The sequence below is a fragment of the Protomyctophum bolini genome, assembly GCF_963924005.1.
Source record: "Protomyctophum bolini genome assembly, chromosome: 13".
NCBI lineage: Eukaryota > Metazoa > Chordata > Actinopteri > Myctophiformes > Myctophidae > Protomyctophum > Protomyctophum bolini.
This window is the reverse complement of record NC_137874.1, coordinates 25,938,861-25,955,895: the sequence shown is the minus strand read 5'-3', so window position 1 is coordinate 25,955,895 and position 17,035 is coordinate 25,938,861. Positions and strand designations below refer to the sequence as shown.

General features: G+C 44.3%; 1 protein-coding gene across 9 annotated transcripts in view; it reads left to right on the top strand.

Moving 5' to 3' along the window:
• The window catches only part of auts2a (activator of transcription and developmental regulator AUTS2 a), a 322,838-nt gene that overhangs the window by 207,912 nt on the left and 97,891 nt on the right, over positions 1–17,035 (top strand). For all 9 annotated transcript variants that reach the window (XM_080780254.1, XM_080780259.1, XM_080780256.1 and 6 more), the window contains one exon: positions 2,711–2,740. In XM_080780254.1, the coding sequence (XP_080636380.1) occupies positions 2,711–2,740 (30 nt within the window). The remainder of the gene's footprint in view (positions 1–2,710; positions 2,741–17,035) is intronic.

The window sequence follows — 17,035 nt, the reverse complement described above, 5'->3', positions numbered from 1 at the left end:
GCTCGCCGTCTACAGTGATATCCTTTTATCTTAAAGTAATGAGCTATGGCACTTTTGCATCGGGTAATACGATGAGTTCCATTAGCATGTTCCATTTGCTTCACAAGCAAGGGCAAGTCATTCCAGCCGGCTTCTATCTTGGCAATCAAAGCAATTGGCTCAGCACAGCTAGGGACGACGCAGAGAAAGAGAGAGAGAGAGAGAGAGAGAGAGAGAGAGAAAAAGGAGCGAAAGAACGACTGCTAGTGTTTTTTTATGGATCACAACACAGTGGGGGGAAAAATGTCTACCATTATTTTAACTCCTTCCCTGCTCGCATTCTTGTGTGTGGTTTGCACAGTCGGAGAAGCGGCTAATGAGTTCTTGGTCACATTACTCTTGTAGCAGTCTGAAGGGCCAAAATACATGCAAGCAGTTGAGACAGCGAATGCAGCTCATCTGATCGCGTCCTCTGCAGCATTTGGTCCACGTAGGGGGCCGTGCGAGAGACTGATACATGGTCCGACAGGTGTTATCTATTCACACGCTGCGATGAATGTACATGCATGTATGACATTGTGCAGCGTTTTCTACCATGCACCCTGCCACATGTAATCAGTCTTCACATTTCTTCTATTATCCATATTTATCTGTACAGCTGACAGTCTCTATATGGCTGCTGGCTTATGTGCACTGTATTAAAATCTGGGGGAATAAGGGATGAAGGCAGGCAGGGAGAAGAGAGAGGGGAAAAATACAGAGCTGGGGAGCGTCTGAGGGAGTGTTTGCCCAGTGCATTTATTGCCTCTGCATAATTTATGAGCTGCTGGAGCTGACCATCATGGCAGTGTGCCGCCGGCAGCCCCTGGGGCTGTGTGGGACAGGCCTGTAAATTGGATGCCGTGCTCCTGCTGAGCTCACAGGGGCCCTCTTTACCGGTCAGTCCAAGGAATAGAGCAGCCATGAGCCCGGCCTGCTACATTTTCAGCTCTGCAGGGCTCCGGATCAGCAAAAAAAAAGAAAATCAAACGAGAGAGAGAGAGGGGGGGGATAAGACAGGGGCCTTCTGTGGCCTGGCTCCCTGGGGCTGTCAATCACTTCACATTGGCAGATAACTCAGCCACCCCCCCCCCCCCCCCCCCCTTTAATCGACACCCCATCCTGCACACAACCCATCCACCCCCCACACACATGTACACACACATGCACAGACCCCACACCAGCCCCTACCCATATTACCCCCCAATGCCTTCTTCATTTCCGACTCCAATGCTTCTCGGTGCCTCAGCCATATGCACGACTTCGAGGGCTGCCGGTCACCCAGCATCACACTAATTAGTTGATAAAGAATTAAGTGGACCTTGAAATTGAAATTGGAGGGGAAAAATGAAATCCAACCACTTTTTTTCCCTCCGTCAAAGAGTTCCTTTACTATTTTTTCTCACCATGTCTAGATACCGAGTATCAACCATTAAGTAAGGAAATTGGGAACACGCATGATAGAAACACAATTCGAGTGGCAGTTGAGGTTTTAGGATTCTAGTCCACGAATAGTTACAATTTGAAATATTATTGGAGTTTGGGTGGGGTGGGAGGGGACTGCTTAATTATGTGAGATTTGTTCTTCTGTTTGCTTTTATCCAATGTTTTAATCAGCTAATACCACTGAGGCACTGAATATGTAGGAACACTGATCTGCTTATACCTTTAGCAAGCTGTCATTTCAAAAGGAACTGGTAGTGCTGTCGCCTCACAGCTAGAAGGTCCTGGGTTCGATTCCCGCTCGGGGCACTGTGGGTGCTGGCGGCGTGTTTCCTCCTCCGCGTCATCAGTGCCCATACCCGAAGGCGGGGTGTGACTGAGAGACGCGACTTGGCCTGTTGTAGCACCACCATGACGCCGATTTGAAAACTGTCAAGTGGCATTTCTTCTTCAGCCTAGTGGGAATATGCATGCACAGTTTCACCGCAATTGGATGCTGCGTTGAGGAGTTGTGGCGATTTGTACAAAATGGGTACAAAGCGGGCTACTCCTGAAAACTTTAGAAGCCAATCAGGATGTGTTCTATTGTTCTAAGGTTTTTTTTTCTTTTTTCTAAATATATTTTTTATCCCACGATTTTGTAACCCATTTTTCACCCCTGTGCCAATCATCTACTGTGATCCTGGGCTTCTAAGTTTATATTGTTTAGGTTTTCTGTCATACTGGAAGGAAAATATAAGAAATTCACATCGATGCATAAAATTAAAATAACAAAAACCAAATGCATAAGTTTGAGTTGCTAATTAGGGTTGCCAAGTTATTTTCTTTTTATGTCAACATTTCATATTTTCCAGACATCATCTTAAATAGTTTTCAAGAATGGTGAGCTATACTTTCAGAACAAATGACAAGTTCCTTGCTAACAAAGTCGAGACCAGGCTCCGTCAGTTTTTTCTGAAATGATTTCAGCTTCTTGGTAAAGTAAAAGTAAAAGTAAAAAAGAAAAATCTTGGTATGAATTTTGACTAAAAGGGATGAGCTTCAGAATGTTGGTTGTACTTTAAGGACTTGATGCAATATTAATTAGGGAATATGGTGGACTTTTCCATGAGAATACTGTACTGTACAGTATGCTTCACTTATAGATGGCATTCTACTCCAGTCCTTGCAGTTTCTACTAAAATAGAAATCATCACCCTCCTGTACTGTAACTATGAATAATAACTATGAATCTTCCTCTCTCTTGCAGTGTGACAGCGAGAGTGACCAAGAAGACAAGGTAAAACTTAATTTAATTTGAATTCCTACTACTTACTGTATCTTGCACTAGAGAAGGCACCATAAAATGTAGATCATATCCATATAATATATTTGTATCAGTGTGCTCAATAAGAATCAAATATTAGACTTGTGAATATAATTAGACTTAAACACCCTGATAACTATGAGAAAGCCTTAATTAGTTCTGCACATTTAATTATAGATGAATTAATGATGTGCAAAGTCTATATCAAACTGTTATGGATTTTCAGGGTTGAGATTCCATTTAAGTGAGTATTCTGTGGCTTTAAAGGCTGGGAGTATTTGCTTTCACTGCTGTTCTTAAGAAAAACCTTTATATAAAACATAAATGTAAAAACCCTGCATCTGAATTCAAGCCAGGCAACCAACCAACCATTTACTGTACACTACAGCATATAATGTAGCAGCCAGAAACTCTTTCAGTAGATGCCTCTGAACCTATTTACACTGGAAAATGCTTCAAGTAGCCTAATGTAAGTAACATTCAAGAAAATGATGTAATCTTTCTTCAAACAAGTGATAATATACGATACGTGTAGTTGATCTGCATTGGAAGCGAGTCAGAATATAATACTTTTTTATTTTAATATGGTGTTTACTGTTCATCACTGTTTCATCAAATAGTTGGGATGTTATTCCGTTAATAATCCAATATCAGCCCTCAATCCAGTATATTTTTGGCTCAATATTTATGCAATGCACTATTCCTTTGACCTATTTGCAAGTCGACGTGTCTTTTTTATAGGTGCTCACAATCTGAGAGCAGCCATTATTACCCAATGACTTCTAACTAGAGATCCCAGATCCAGCCTAATGATTTAGTAATGCCATTTGCTTGTGGTGTTTAGACTGTGCAGCAAATTGAGTCATTACTCAGCGTTGTCGATTTAAATTGCTCCTGTCTCGGTGGCAATTCCTTTTGTTTCAGGGAGAGAGGGAGAAGAGAGCACGGTAAGCTGTAATCCCCCCAGCGACTGTATTAATTCGCCGTGGCTCACGTTACGCTGCTGATGAACAGCACTGACTACACCTTCCTGTCACTGATTAATTGTGTGTTAAAGTAACAGAGGAGTGAATTAGTAAATAGGGGACCCTTATGACAGGGGCTGGCTCCCACGTTTTTCCTCTGTGTTAGGGAGTAATTGGAGCTCCCACTTAACAACTGTTACTATACCCCCCCACCCACACCCACCCGTCCTGGTTCCAGTCACCTCTGCCACTATCAGTCCCTGCCAGGCGCACTGTGCCCGCCACCAACGCCATTTGCATTCTGCGGATGATGCGTTCTACTTTACAACACCACGGCGGAGAGCAGAGGCGTTTTAACGGGTCAAATGGATTCAGATGCGGACAAACGTGGCTTATTTAGTTTCCCTTCAAAAGCAGGAAATGGAAAAAGTGTTCCCGGGAGAAATCACGTTCTGCCTGGTGTAGAAAAGCCCTTTGCCGCTTCGACAGGAGCTGCCGAGCTCTGATAAGAGACAGCCCCTTTCGCATCTCGCCGCATGCATGTGCGAGTGTGCGTGCACGTGTATCTTTGCAAAACACACAATGCTGTCAGAGTGGTCCGTTCATTACACAGTGACCTGTAGGATAGGGCTTCTCTATCATGACATGTTAATGGTGTGCCGGGTGACAGGGAGGAGGCTGACCCGCTATAGACGCCTTATCATGTAAGTATTATTAGCTCTATCTCGGCTGTCATTAGTATCTCTGCCAAGGCTTCACCGTTGAGATGCTTTCCTATACTGCCTGTCTCTCTCTGATGGAAAACAGCAGCACTATCACATACACCTCATACATGCATACTAGTGACGAGGTGATACAACTGTGAAGGGCTGTACTAGTAACATAGATATTGGCTGACAAATTAATTGTATTTATTATCTGTGTGTAGTTTTTTCACGTGTGTGCATTGCCTTTTTGGGGCTAGACTTGGGGGACCACAAGGGGACTGGTTTCAGCATGGCACTGGTATTTATAACTGGTTCTTAAAAGTGCTATTCTTCACAATACTACAGTTTTGTGTTCACTATTTTAATAGTCTAATCTAGGGCTGCATGAGCGATATTACTAAATCAGAAGATTTGATTTAGTCGATTATATTAATAACTAGAACTGCACTATGTCGAGTGCCTACTTGCTTGTTGCACCCAAGTAGGCCATAAATGGCCATAAATGGCCTACTAGTGCGCAAGCAGAGCGAGCAAGTACTGTCGACAAGTACTGTGGCTTGATAATAAGATCTGGAATCCTCCTCTTCTTTCTGTCTCTTTCAACAACAATTCCTTGCTCTTGTTCCCGAGTTTACCTTCGGTTTGGTGGAACACTAGAGCTCTCTCAGTAATATTGTGTTAGGATTGTCACTTCTCCGCCAGCTACTTCTCCGCCAAGACTTCCTGAGTCTTGTCTAGCCGATGATGGTCCTTCTTTTTCATCCCGTGTTTCACAACGACTTCCCTTTAACTTCTCTCTAAAGCTGATGATGATCTTTAGATTATGCAATCCCTTTCGTCTCTCCTGGCTAAAGATTAATTTTGTCCTGGCGCAACGCAAGTCTATCTATGACTTGCACTTTTCCTCTGATACAACATGATCTCTCTGTAACCTCTATTTTACAGTTATATTCCTTATATAGCTCTAGGGGAAAACCTTCCCAAAACAAAGGTATGATGACCTTTAGATTATGTAATCACTTTCGTCTCTCCTGGCTAAAGATTTATTTTGTCCTGACGCAGCGGTAGTCTATCTAGAACACGATCTCTCTGTAACCTCTATTCTACAGATATATTGCTTATTTTTCCTTTAAATAACCTGAAAAGTATTTTGAAACTATTTTGACAACTGTTAAAGGAGATGATGGTAATTCATTTGAAACAAATTCAAAAACATTCTTTCGTTACGTAATTAACAACAATCAATTAGTAATGATGTAATTAATACGGGTGAGTGACGGGTTATAACTGGCTCTCAATGGTGACGTGGATTAAAGGAAATGCCTCTAGGTATATATGTATGTAATTTGTGAGTTGATTAGTGGTATACTGTGGTTACTCGGGCCGTTTGATGCGTATGTCCCTTTAATCCACCTGACACTGAAACATATCATTACGTCACCATCGATAACCAATTATACCCTGGTATTGGTACTTATCTTCATCACGTCATGGGACATACGCATCGTAGCACATACCTGCACGGTCTGCTTGCGCAAGTAACTAGAACTGCACTCTGTTGAGTGCCTACGTGCAATTACTGTTGACCGCTACGAACTTTCACCAGTATATCGAGCGACTTTATCGTAATTATAGCGAGGTAAGCAAGATTATTTTCTGTCAAACATTATTTCTCTCAGTTTTTGTATGGAACGGCAGGGGGGGGGGGGGGGGGCTTTCAGAGTAAAAGCTGCCATATCTGTGCAGCACCCCGAGCTGCTATTTTGAAAGAAATCCTGGCGCTGATTGTGTTTGCTGGACATGAGGTCCAGTTCTGTTCCCAGCCGTCAAGTTAGTAGTTTGGCTCCGGTTCCACTCTTGAAAAGCAGACAGTCAGCAAATGCTTATTCTCCCCTCCCTTTACCCTCATCGAGGATCCAGATGGGATCAGGTGGTTCTTTTTATTGGGCTGCAGGTAGGACTGGTCTGTTCATTCGGAGCAGCTTGAGTCCAATTATGATGCGGCTGTATTACTGGCAGGGAAGCACATAGGAGAGGGTTCCATAGCCTACAGTGCCTTTGATGTGTGTCCGCCAAAGCCCCAATAACATTCCCCTGTTTCACGCTGTAGTTAACGCCAACAGGTTTTCCAACATCTGAGACCGTTTAAAGGGGATGATGAGGGTAAAGTGAATGTGAAATGGCTGCAGGGTTTTTTTTAGCGCCAGTGTGCACATGATTATGTATGGGCCAGTAATGTCTTTCAACTATTCCGAAAAATCACTTTTAGTCCCAGGAGGAAAATGAGAAGTGCATACAGTACAGTGCTCTTTTTCTTGTTTTGTAACCTTCAATATGCCAAGCCTCTATGTCTATGGCTTATCTTTTTTTCTCTCTCAAAATGTTTGCATGTGTGCATTTCATGGCATATTAATGCCATGAAAGTAATCTTTTAGATTAGAGCCTTTTGAATGGATGAATGAATACTTCCGTTCTGTCTCGTCATTGTGAGCAGTCTTTGAAGCCCAGCCACTGTGCGCCGGCTTGCTAAGTGATTTTTGCCACTAAGTGGCACCTTGAAGCCACTAGTCAAATCTTTTTATAAGGCTGGCACTCAAGTGCTTTGTCAAGATTTTACTGCTCACCGATAGGACTACTTAGGCCATTTGTGAAGACAATGGCTCCTTGCTAAGTTGTAAAGGAGTTTTATCATTCCACAACTCGTTTATTTCCCTTGCATTCTCCCTTGCCCCTGAGCCTTTTTATGTAGCCCACACCTTCCCTAAGTGTTATTTATTCTCTCTCTATCAGCGGCCACAAGCTGTAAATGCCATTTTGAAAATGCTTTGTGTTTTTTTTATTAATGGCTGTGCAAGGAAGTGCTTGTAATTTCCTGCGCTGGGCTCTTATTGGAGACGAGGGATCTAAGTGGGTGCTTTAGAGCAGCCAAGAGAACCTGTTTGTCCTTGACATAAAATAAAGATCTGAACCGGTAATATATTTGCTGTTTCTCTTCCTTTATTGTTCTGCTGTGTTTGCCCTTAGGCAATTACAGCAGAAGAAGAAGGAGCAGTGTTTCTCAATCACTTGGCAGCACTGTACATAAAACCATTTTATATCCACCCCCCACCCACCTCCCGCCCCTCCCCCACCAACCTCCTCCTCCTTTCCACCGCAGTGGGAAGGATGAGTAATAAAAAGGCGAGAGCAACTTGTCAGCGTTAAAAGATTATGTGTTTTGCCCCCTCCAAAGGAAGAGAGTGGTGTTTACAGGCGTGAGTGGGTGCTCGCTAGGCCGAAGCTGAGGCTGATTGCACCAGAGTACCCTGTCAGCCAGTGATTTGTCATGTACTTTATCATCCCTGTCACTCCGCCCAGCCGTTGTCATAGGTAACATACGAACCACACCCCCCTCTGTGCTTTGTACCCGGCCGGTAGGAAATTTGTATTTACTTTGGGGGGAATGTAATTTGTTCCTCATGGATAATATGACCCTTAGCGGAGCCGGATCATGGGTTAGTTGAAGTGATATTTTCCGGTAATGGTAGTCGTACATCACGGCTGTCAGGCCGGGTTAGGAGGCGAGCACATTACAGCTCCATTTTAGCACTGCAGGCATCTGGGATTATTTTCCATAACCAAGTATGACATGACCGCTCTGCGGAGTGCATTAAATTTTTACTAGCGTCCCCCCCTCCCTCTGGCAACTCCTGTCTCCCCCCCAGTCTGGGTCTCGAGGCTGCCATAGTGATGGATACCCCCAGAGTCCCAGTAGCCCTGGCCAAGGTTAGCCTGTGTCACAGACCTACACTGCTCCCCTCCATCCCGCAGCCAGCAAATCCCCTCTCCCTTCTGAGGAGCGCACGCGCGCGCACACACACACACACACACACACACACACACACACACACACACACACACACACACACACACACACACAATGACCCCATGGCTGACCACAGCATGCAGTACCTTGTCCGCCCACTCTACTTTGCTCACCTCCACTGCTGCACGACACACACACACACACACACACACACATACACTGACACACACACACACACACACACACACACACACACACACACACACACACACACACACACACACACACACACAAAGGCACAGAAGGAAAGACAAACTGGCTTTCATTCCCATTTCAGCAAGAAGACATGAAATTACTTGTGTGTGTCTTTGTTTTCGTCTCACTCCTAAGCCAATAATTTGATGACCGGTGGAAAGATGCTAATGTCTCCGGTTGGAGACATCCGCAAGTCTCCTACCGGTCATCAAATGATTGGCTTAGGAATGCAACAACAACTGAATAATCTCCATGAATTCAAGGCTTCATGGGGTGTGTAATTGGACAACTCAAGTTTCACCCACAAATCAGATTTACTTCTGACAGAAAGGCAATAATACCACCCTTCCTTCCTTCCTTCCTTCCTTTATGCCATACTTCCTTCCTTGGCTCATGTTTATGAATAGAAATCATCCACAGACAAGGCAGCATGCTATTAAACAGCCGTGAAGGCAAACAGTGCAGTGCTCTGGAGTTTTTTCCTTTTTTTGGTCTCCCCTCTCCTCGGCAGCAAGGTCAGCAGCGTAAATGCCACCTCTTGCCATTGACAAATGGTCGCCCTCCCCCTCCTCCTCCCCCATCTGGTAATCAGTGGGGTCTCAGAGGTGGGCGAGCAGGCGGAGCTCATTAGGGTGAAGCCACAGATGAGAAATTAATGTGGAGATCCCGCGGCCTAGCAGAGAAGTGCACTGATGGGGGCCCTGGGTGGAGTCGGGGGAGGGGGGTGGATGGATGGACCCTGTCTGATGGATGACCAGGTCAGCAGGCAACAGCACTCCCCAGACAGCCTCCAAACAGCCTCCTCTACCCCCCCCCACCCCTCTGTAACCTCACTCCCTGCCTATCTCTCGCCCGCCTGCCGTATACCTCCTCCTCTCATCCACACAGTAGCAGTGGTGGAAAGTATATTTACTCAAGTAATGTACTGTAAAATTACTACTTGTAATTTTTAGATATGCCTACTTTATTTGGATCTTTTGAGTACTAAAATATGCAATATTTTAAGATTTTTTAAATTGTATTCATTATGAAAAGCGAATGTGTTTATTTTCTTGAAATGTTTGACAAGCTTAAACAAAAATCATTTTAATGTTGGAAACGAAAAACGAAAAGGGGATATTCACTCTCCATACAAATGGTTCCCAACCCACTGTTTGGGAAGCAGTGGTACACAGCTGACAGACAGTGCTATACACCACGAGAGAGAAGGTCAGAGGAGAGACATTTCACCCCTGACTGACACACACTGGTAATTAAATGGAAGCAGCCTAATTGACACCAATTGTGCGTCCCCTTTTCTTCTCCTGAAATGAGATGGTGACACGAGGTGAAAACGTCAGGCTGTCATTGCGTTTCATAGGTTATTTATATTGCCTCTCTGTGATATTGCCATGCCAACAGAAAACGTGTTAGAAATTCAATAATTTTCCTCCCCCTGCTCCTGTGTAACACATGGAGGTGGCTTGTGTGCTGCTATGCTGCATGCTAAAAATAATCCTTGCACACTACCTTGCGTCACTGCCTTGTATTTAGATTGGTCAGTCTTATTACAAGATATTGTTGGTGAAATTACAATTTTAGATTTTCACATTGAAACCATTTTCCCTGTATCATTTTCCCCCTGACCATAATAACTACTTGACATTTGTTGCTGGCAACCGAAGCTAACGAAAACCAGGAAACGGATGGGAAGTGGATATGGAACATTGTTATTGCTGTAAGCCAGCGTTAGTGCGGGGTGGTGCACTCAGTCCCATTATAGTGATTGTTGTGGACCTAGAGCTGCCGTCTACTGTGGTTGCTGGCTGAGTGTCAGCAGCCTGCCTCTGGGGCGCTGACCCTCCTCCGCTCCCCTCTCCACTCACTGTGACCCATTTTACAATAGCGAGCCTTGTTGTCCCCTGTGGTCCTCCATCTCCCCCCTCCCACCTACCCCAGCCTGAGGTCCCTGTCATTGTCCCAGCAGGTCAATCCTCATTCTGTCACTGTGCATATCCCCTCGCTAACACTCAACACTTCAGATATGGACAATGATTAACATGCCAGAATTGTTGCTGTGCTGTCCAGCTCCCACAAATGTTATTATTGGACTAACGTAATAATTGTCGTAGCTGTGAGCACGTCTCAGACCTTTCAAAACTATAAAAGCTCATTATTAATTTGGCTCATAAAAAAATTGCTAAAACCTATATTTACTCACCCCTGTTCGTTTTTGCTTTAATTGCTGGAGGCCAATTTCTGAACTTGTTATACTGTATTTGCAAAATGTTTAAGCTGTAGATTGAAGGTATTGCTGATGTTGATGACACAGTGCCAATATTTACCAAGTTGTGAAAAAGCCTAATGCTTAAGCCAGTGAAACTGTTTCACATGCATTTATTTATTTACTGCATTCAAGTGGCACTAATAGTATTTCCTCTTTGACAAACTACAACCCTGAGATTTGTCATCAAAACCTCAAGACTGTAATAGATTTGACTTCTGCCTTGCGACAGGATATTATACAAGCCACTGTGTTTTTCTCTCGCCTCTAGAGTGCTCAACCTCACCATTCATTTGTAGCCAACAATAAAAGGTAATAATGCAGACGTTTGAATAGGACAAGGTTGCCAAGTCCTTGAAATTGAAAGACGGGAGGTAAAAAGCCCAGGCTGCAGTGAATCATGTTTCGAAGGCAATGATTCAATTCCCAACGCAAGCTGAGAACACAAGCAGTGGAAAATAATTCAATCAGCAACGAAAGCCATAAATGCACCGTTTGAATGAGATGTGCACTCCCATGGAAAGAAAAAGTCATTTCCATCTTTTCCTGACCTGGAGAAGAAAAATGTCCCTGACAAATTGTGTACAAATTTCATAAATGTTCTGATATTGGCCACATGCAGAGAAGCTTTTTCTATGGAAACAAATCCCAAGCCAGACTAATATTCTGTACAATATGTGCACTAGATAAGTATATAATCAGGCAGAGCTTTTCCACTGCTTAAAATGCCCAGACGCAGCCAATGGTAAGAACCCCTTGATATGATATAGACAACTCTTGGTAACATGCATAAAGCACATCATTAGTTTTGTCCAGCGCATCAAACATTCTGACTAGTGTTGAACTCAGTGTAAAAATTGTCAGTTGTACATAGCATTTTACTGTACACTACCAAGTGCAGTTCATGTCAAAGTAAATTACAGTATTTCCTAATTACTAATAAGCAATAAACCCCTGCCATAGATATCTTTCCCCCCACAGTGTCATTTGACAGCTTTAGTGGCAACAGGAACAACTGAGGCCAGCCGAATGGAAGCATCCGTTCTAGCTGGGTAGCATGTATGTGCAACCTTCTGGGTCACGTTGGGTCCGGTGGATCTGTGGCCGATCAAGAGAGAGTACGCCCCCGGCTCCTCAGGTGTCTGTCCTCATCTCTATTTATGAGGCACTGTTGCCAGTTACCAGTCTTAAATAATGCATGCAGTCAGACCTTGGGTTCAAACCACTGTCTCTGGAAAGGGCTGCTCACGAAAAAGCCAGTTGTTGTTATGCTGAAACCTTTTCCTGTGCCTCTCTCTCTCTCTCTCTCTCTCTCTCTCTCTCTCTCTCTCTCTCTCTCTCTCTCTCTCTCTGTGTTCATCCCTCTATCCACCCTCTGCCTGCAGAGAGCGAGTTCTCTGACATGCCAAGGTTAAACTTTTTCACTGCGCTCGGCGGATGTCAGTCAAAGCCTAGCTCACCTACACATAAGCCCCCCCGGCGTAAGGGCCAGTCACTTGCACACAAACCTTCTGCCCCCTCATTGGCCTTTTGTCAAGCCAATGATTTCTGCAGGCAGCTTGCTTCGGAATTGACTGGCTTCTGGCTTTCTCTTCCCCCTCTCAAGATCAACCTCAGCTCACCTACAGAAAGCATCTTCATCCTTCTTTCTGAAGCAGTCTTTCTCAGAGACTGTTTTGCAGAGCTGTGTGAGAGATGGTGAAGGCAATGCCAGATTTAAAGCCATCTCTATCTCTCTAAGTATCATGGTTTTAAATTAACGTACTATATTCTGAAGGAGACTCCATTGCAGTAGAACACTTCCTCCTTCTACAGAGCTATTGTGAACATTGTTTTTAAATGTAAATGCTTAAAAGCAAGTTATTACAGCTACATTAAATTCCCAAGTTCATCATGTGGTTCACAAGGATGTTCACATCTCAGTTGATAAGTTGCCGTATTATCAGTGTTGCAATGGTGATTTATTCACGCACGTGCATTTGTGCGTACGTGCCTACATGTGCGCATGCCCACAGAACAGCTGATGTACTGATGTACAGTATGAGAGTTTTAGACACAAACACAAAAGTAGACTTAAAATAATCAAACTTCTTGACTGTGCTGCAGTAGCGAAACTAAAAAGTTTGCTTTGGACGAATCTCTTCTTTGATGGAGGAGGAGGCATTGTTGTTGCGTGCAGAACACAGAAGCAGTAGCCTACTGGGGGGGGGGGGGGGGGGGTGGTTACTTTATGTGTCTTGGAGAGTATGCTGGTGTGTCTTCTCTTGAATCTAGGGGGACGCATTCTAGCGTGCATGCGCGTGCACCGTTCCGTTCCGTATACCTGCGAGTGCACGTCACATTTATTTTGGTACCACGGCATGGATACTACGTTCTACGAACATGACACCACTGCGTATTATTGTCTTAGCGGTATTTTCTCAATAATGTGGTAAAAGCAATGTTATAGTTTTGCCAAGTAAATACAGGCTAATGTAATCCACTAAATGACCACCGATTTTAGTCAAAGGCAGCCATGTGAGATGCATACAGTATACTGTATGCATGGCACAATAGGATTATAGCATACAGTTTACAAGGAAATGGCTGCTGAAGAAAAGGATATGCCTAAATCCTCTCGTCTCTAAGCCCATGGGAGGGCCTTGGCCACCACTGCAAAAGACAAACCTAAATGAGGGGATCTCACAGCAGGCCTGTCAGAACGACAACATTGTCCCTGCACGCGTGGCGGCGGCTACAAGAAATCTTAACGATGCCAGAGGCCCCTAGGAGTGGCTGGACCTTGTTGCCCCGACACCCAACACACATCTTTTCCCTGCAACCACCAGGCACAGTGCTTGTTAGAGGCAGTGTAATTAGGTGGCTGTGCGTGTTACGAGTAGCCCAGGTCACAGAGGCATGTCCAACCCCTGTCCTGATTGCCCCTGGGGGATTTATTGACAAAACACAAAGAGCGTTGCATGTTGGGCTGTAATTATGTGTACAAGACATAGATGGCCCAGGGGAAATTAAATGAAATTCCCCAGCTTGATGGGTCCTCCACCCTCATGGGATCCTCTGCAGCTCTTATTAAGCTCAGCCATTGTCTGCCTTTATGAGGCCACTGTGTTGAGCTAGGCACCAGCTAAATGCTTTTAAGTGCCTCTCTGTGCACAGTGGCGATATATCAATGACTCATGATGGAAAATTGCCTGCTGATTGTGATCTAGGTTGAATAGAACATAAGCAATAAAGAACCAAATATATCCAGCTAATGCTGGCTAATATTGTAAACATAGCGTGTGAAATGGAACACCTGCATGGAGTTTCGATGTCTAATCAGTTTCCTGGCATGGCCGCCTGGTCCAGGCACATCTAAACACCTCTGCTCTAATTCCCCTGGCCCAGATCCTGGACAGGAATTGATAGTCCCCTGCTCGTGCAAATGAAGTGATAAGAGGTCTCACCCAGATTACATAGGGTCTAAGTGGCGCTGAGGAAGCTTATGGAGATGAATGAATTCATGAGACTGCCTGACAGTTTCTTAAGAAGCAATGTAATAAGGGATAAATCACACGGCTACCATTTTGCCTCTGAATGATTTTAAATTAAAGCTGAGGGAGATGGCAGACCTCCTGGGAGGTGACTGAGCCTCAGTGTGGTGCAGTGGCCGACCCTTATGTATATTTCCCTATCATTAGGACATGCTAATGGTTAATGTAGAATGTGAAAGAAGAGAGCTGCATAAGCAGAAAATACCCCATTCCTTTTGATTCTTCTCAGAAGGACGTACTGTACACTGTCTTTGAATTGCCAGACTATGGAGGCAGGAACATCCCACTGTGCCTGCTGATCAGTCTTGCTAGCATTAATAATTCACTATATTACGTTGTATGGCAGGGAGACTTCCGAGGGCTGTTCTGGAGTCTGGAGTCTAAAAGCTTCACCTTTCTTTTTATACAGATAATTATGGAGACATGGATATGAGCTGAAATAGTCCACGAGAGTGCACAGGGGAATATCACACGGGTACACATGACCAAAGCTGCTCAACTCATGCAGGCTAACAATGAGTCACGTCAGGTATACAGTATATGACGTCTTACACGGCGGTAAAACCAAGCTCATATTTAGAGCACAATGTCCTCTTTCTCTGTGCACTAGATCTGTAGACCTATATTATCCACTGTGTGCATTGTGTGATTACGGTTTATTGATTACTAATATGAAAAGCTCTCCGGGCAAATGGCAAAGTCTCAGACAAACACGGGTCTTTATTACACGACTATATGATCGTGCATGAACATGTCAAGTTACCTCATTGATATGACCTGCTTCACAACAGCATATTGCTCTCTGGTCAATTAAGCTTGGGCAGAGGGAGTGCTATATCAACCCATTCCATGCAGTCCCATGCCCTGCAGCCAGCTTAGTAAGCTAGCTAGAATAGTAGGCATGCACACACCCTGAGAATGCAGCATTCAAAATATAATTGGCAGAAGATGCAGATGTGTGCTGGCTGCCGTTTCCTCAAGGCCGGGTGAAAATAATCAGATGTGTTTTGAATGGCAAGTGGAGGTGAGTCATGCTGGCAGCACAGCCGTAATGATATTTCTTTTTGGCAACATAACAAAACCAGGCGAAGAAGACAGGCAGAATGTCAGTGCACACGCTAATGTGAGGATGGCATTTGGTCCTAGCCTTTACACAGAACATCAACTGGTGTTATGTGATTCAGTATCTACAGATACCAATGTCATCATGTGTATCAGTGCCAGGCATCATCTTCTCCTCACTCCTCCGTCTATCCTCCTTTTTTCCTAAATCCTCACCCTTGTCCTGAATAGAAAAAAGTGCACACACACACACACACATAATAACACATGTGCAAGCCAACACGCACACACGCATGCGCACACACAGTTCTAGATAACAAAGCAAAAGACGTGTGCCCTTTGGGTGGTGAGATAGCTCATTACCTATGAGCGACCTTCCATCTGCACTCATGGTTGCTCTGGGAGCCATTATGATTATGATGGAAATCTCACAAGCCATTACTGGGAGGCGGCAGAGGGCTCACTGCAGACACACTAATGGACTCATTTGTAATTGGGAGAGAGGGAAATGACTCCGCGAGCTAGCTGCAGCTTTGTTTGATGGAGTATGGCAGAGCGCATGCTAGATTTGACAAATGAAATGCGGGTTGTTGTCTTTGTGAGCCAAACGTGCGCCGTCCTTCCTAACTCCAAGCATGGAAGCAAGCAATCGGGGAGTGACTAACCTTGAAGAGCGTGCCCATATTATCTGGGGAGGCCTGGGATCAGAGCAGGGGTGTGGATGTGCCCTTGAGGGCCGTACAATGTACAGGGACAGTTGACAGGTACTGATGGTGATGAAATCGACTGGGTGGTGAAGGATGGGGGAGGCGTCACCTACTAAATCTTAGGATTAAGGTGCACACTTGCGGTATGAGAGAACCCCTACAGTAGCGGAGCATACACAGCAGGTCATTCAGTCATCATTAAGGGACAGGAGCAAGTCTCAAAATAGGTTAGTGTAACAGCTTTGTGGGGCTTTTTGTGTTGGTTTTGCTTGTTTGTTGACTTTGAGTCTGGAACTAAACATCAAATCTATATTGATCCACTTGCTTATAGACACGTGGTGCCAATGCCTGAGAAATCCGTGAAAAAACAAAGAAGATCAGCCCTCTGACTAACCAGGAAGTGTAGCCATCCATAGCTGTTGTTATGGTCTACAATATTAGCAACCTGCGGTGGTAGCATCATTAGCTTAGCTTGTTTTCGGGTTTTCTAAGGTCGAAAACATCCCAGATTGACTGGAATTGAGCAGAAAAGCGGCAAATAAGCGCGGCCGCGTTCCCGTCACGTGCACGTTGGATGCAAAATATATAAAAGTAAATAAAAATCCAATTTTAATCTAATCTCATTTTGGCACAGTGGGGTAGAGTAGCTCTTTTCATGAGATTTTCTCGTTTCAGCACAGATTGTGTTAATGTTTTTGCTTTGCTACATCTTTGTTTTTAATTATCAGTGTGTGATCCCTAGTCGGCGATCAATCGTTTAGTGTGAAATCCACAAAGATATAATGACAGCCGATTAAAAAAAAAGACTCCTGCAGTGTGAAATACATAACGATCTGATGACAACTTTAAAACTCCTACAGTGTGTAGGGGCCATTAAGCACAAAACTATGTTTCAGTACAACAGTAAACAATTAACATTTGTGTACATAGGTCCTATACTGGAAAATAAATCCGTCCAAATCTGACTTAGC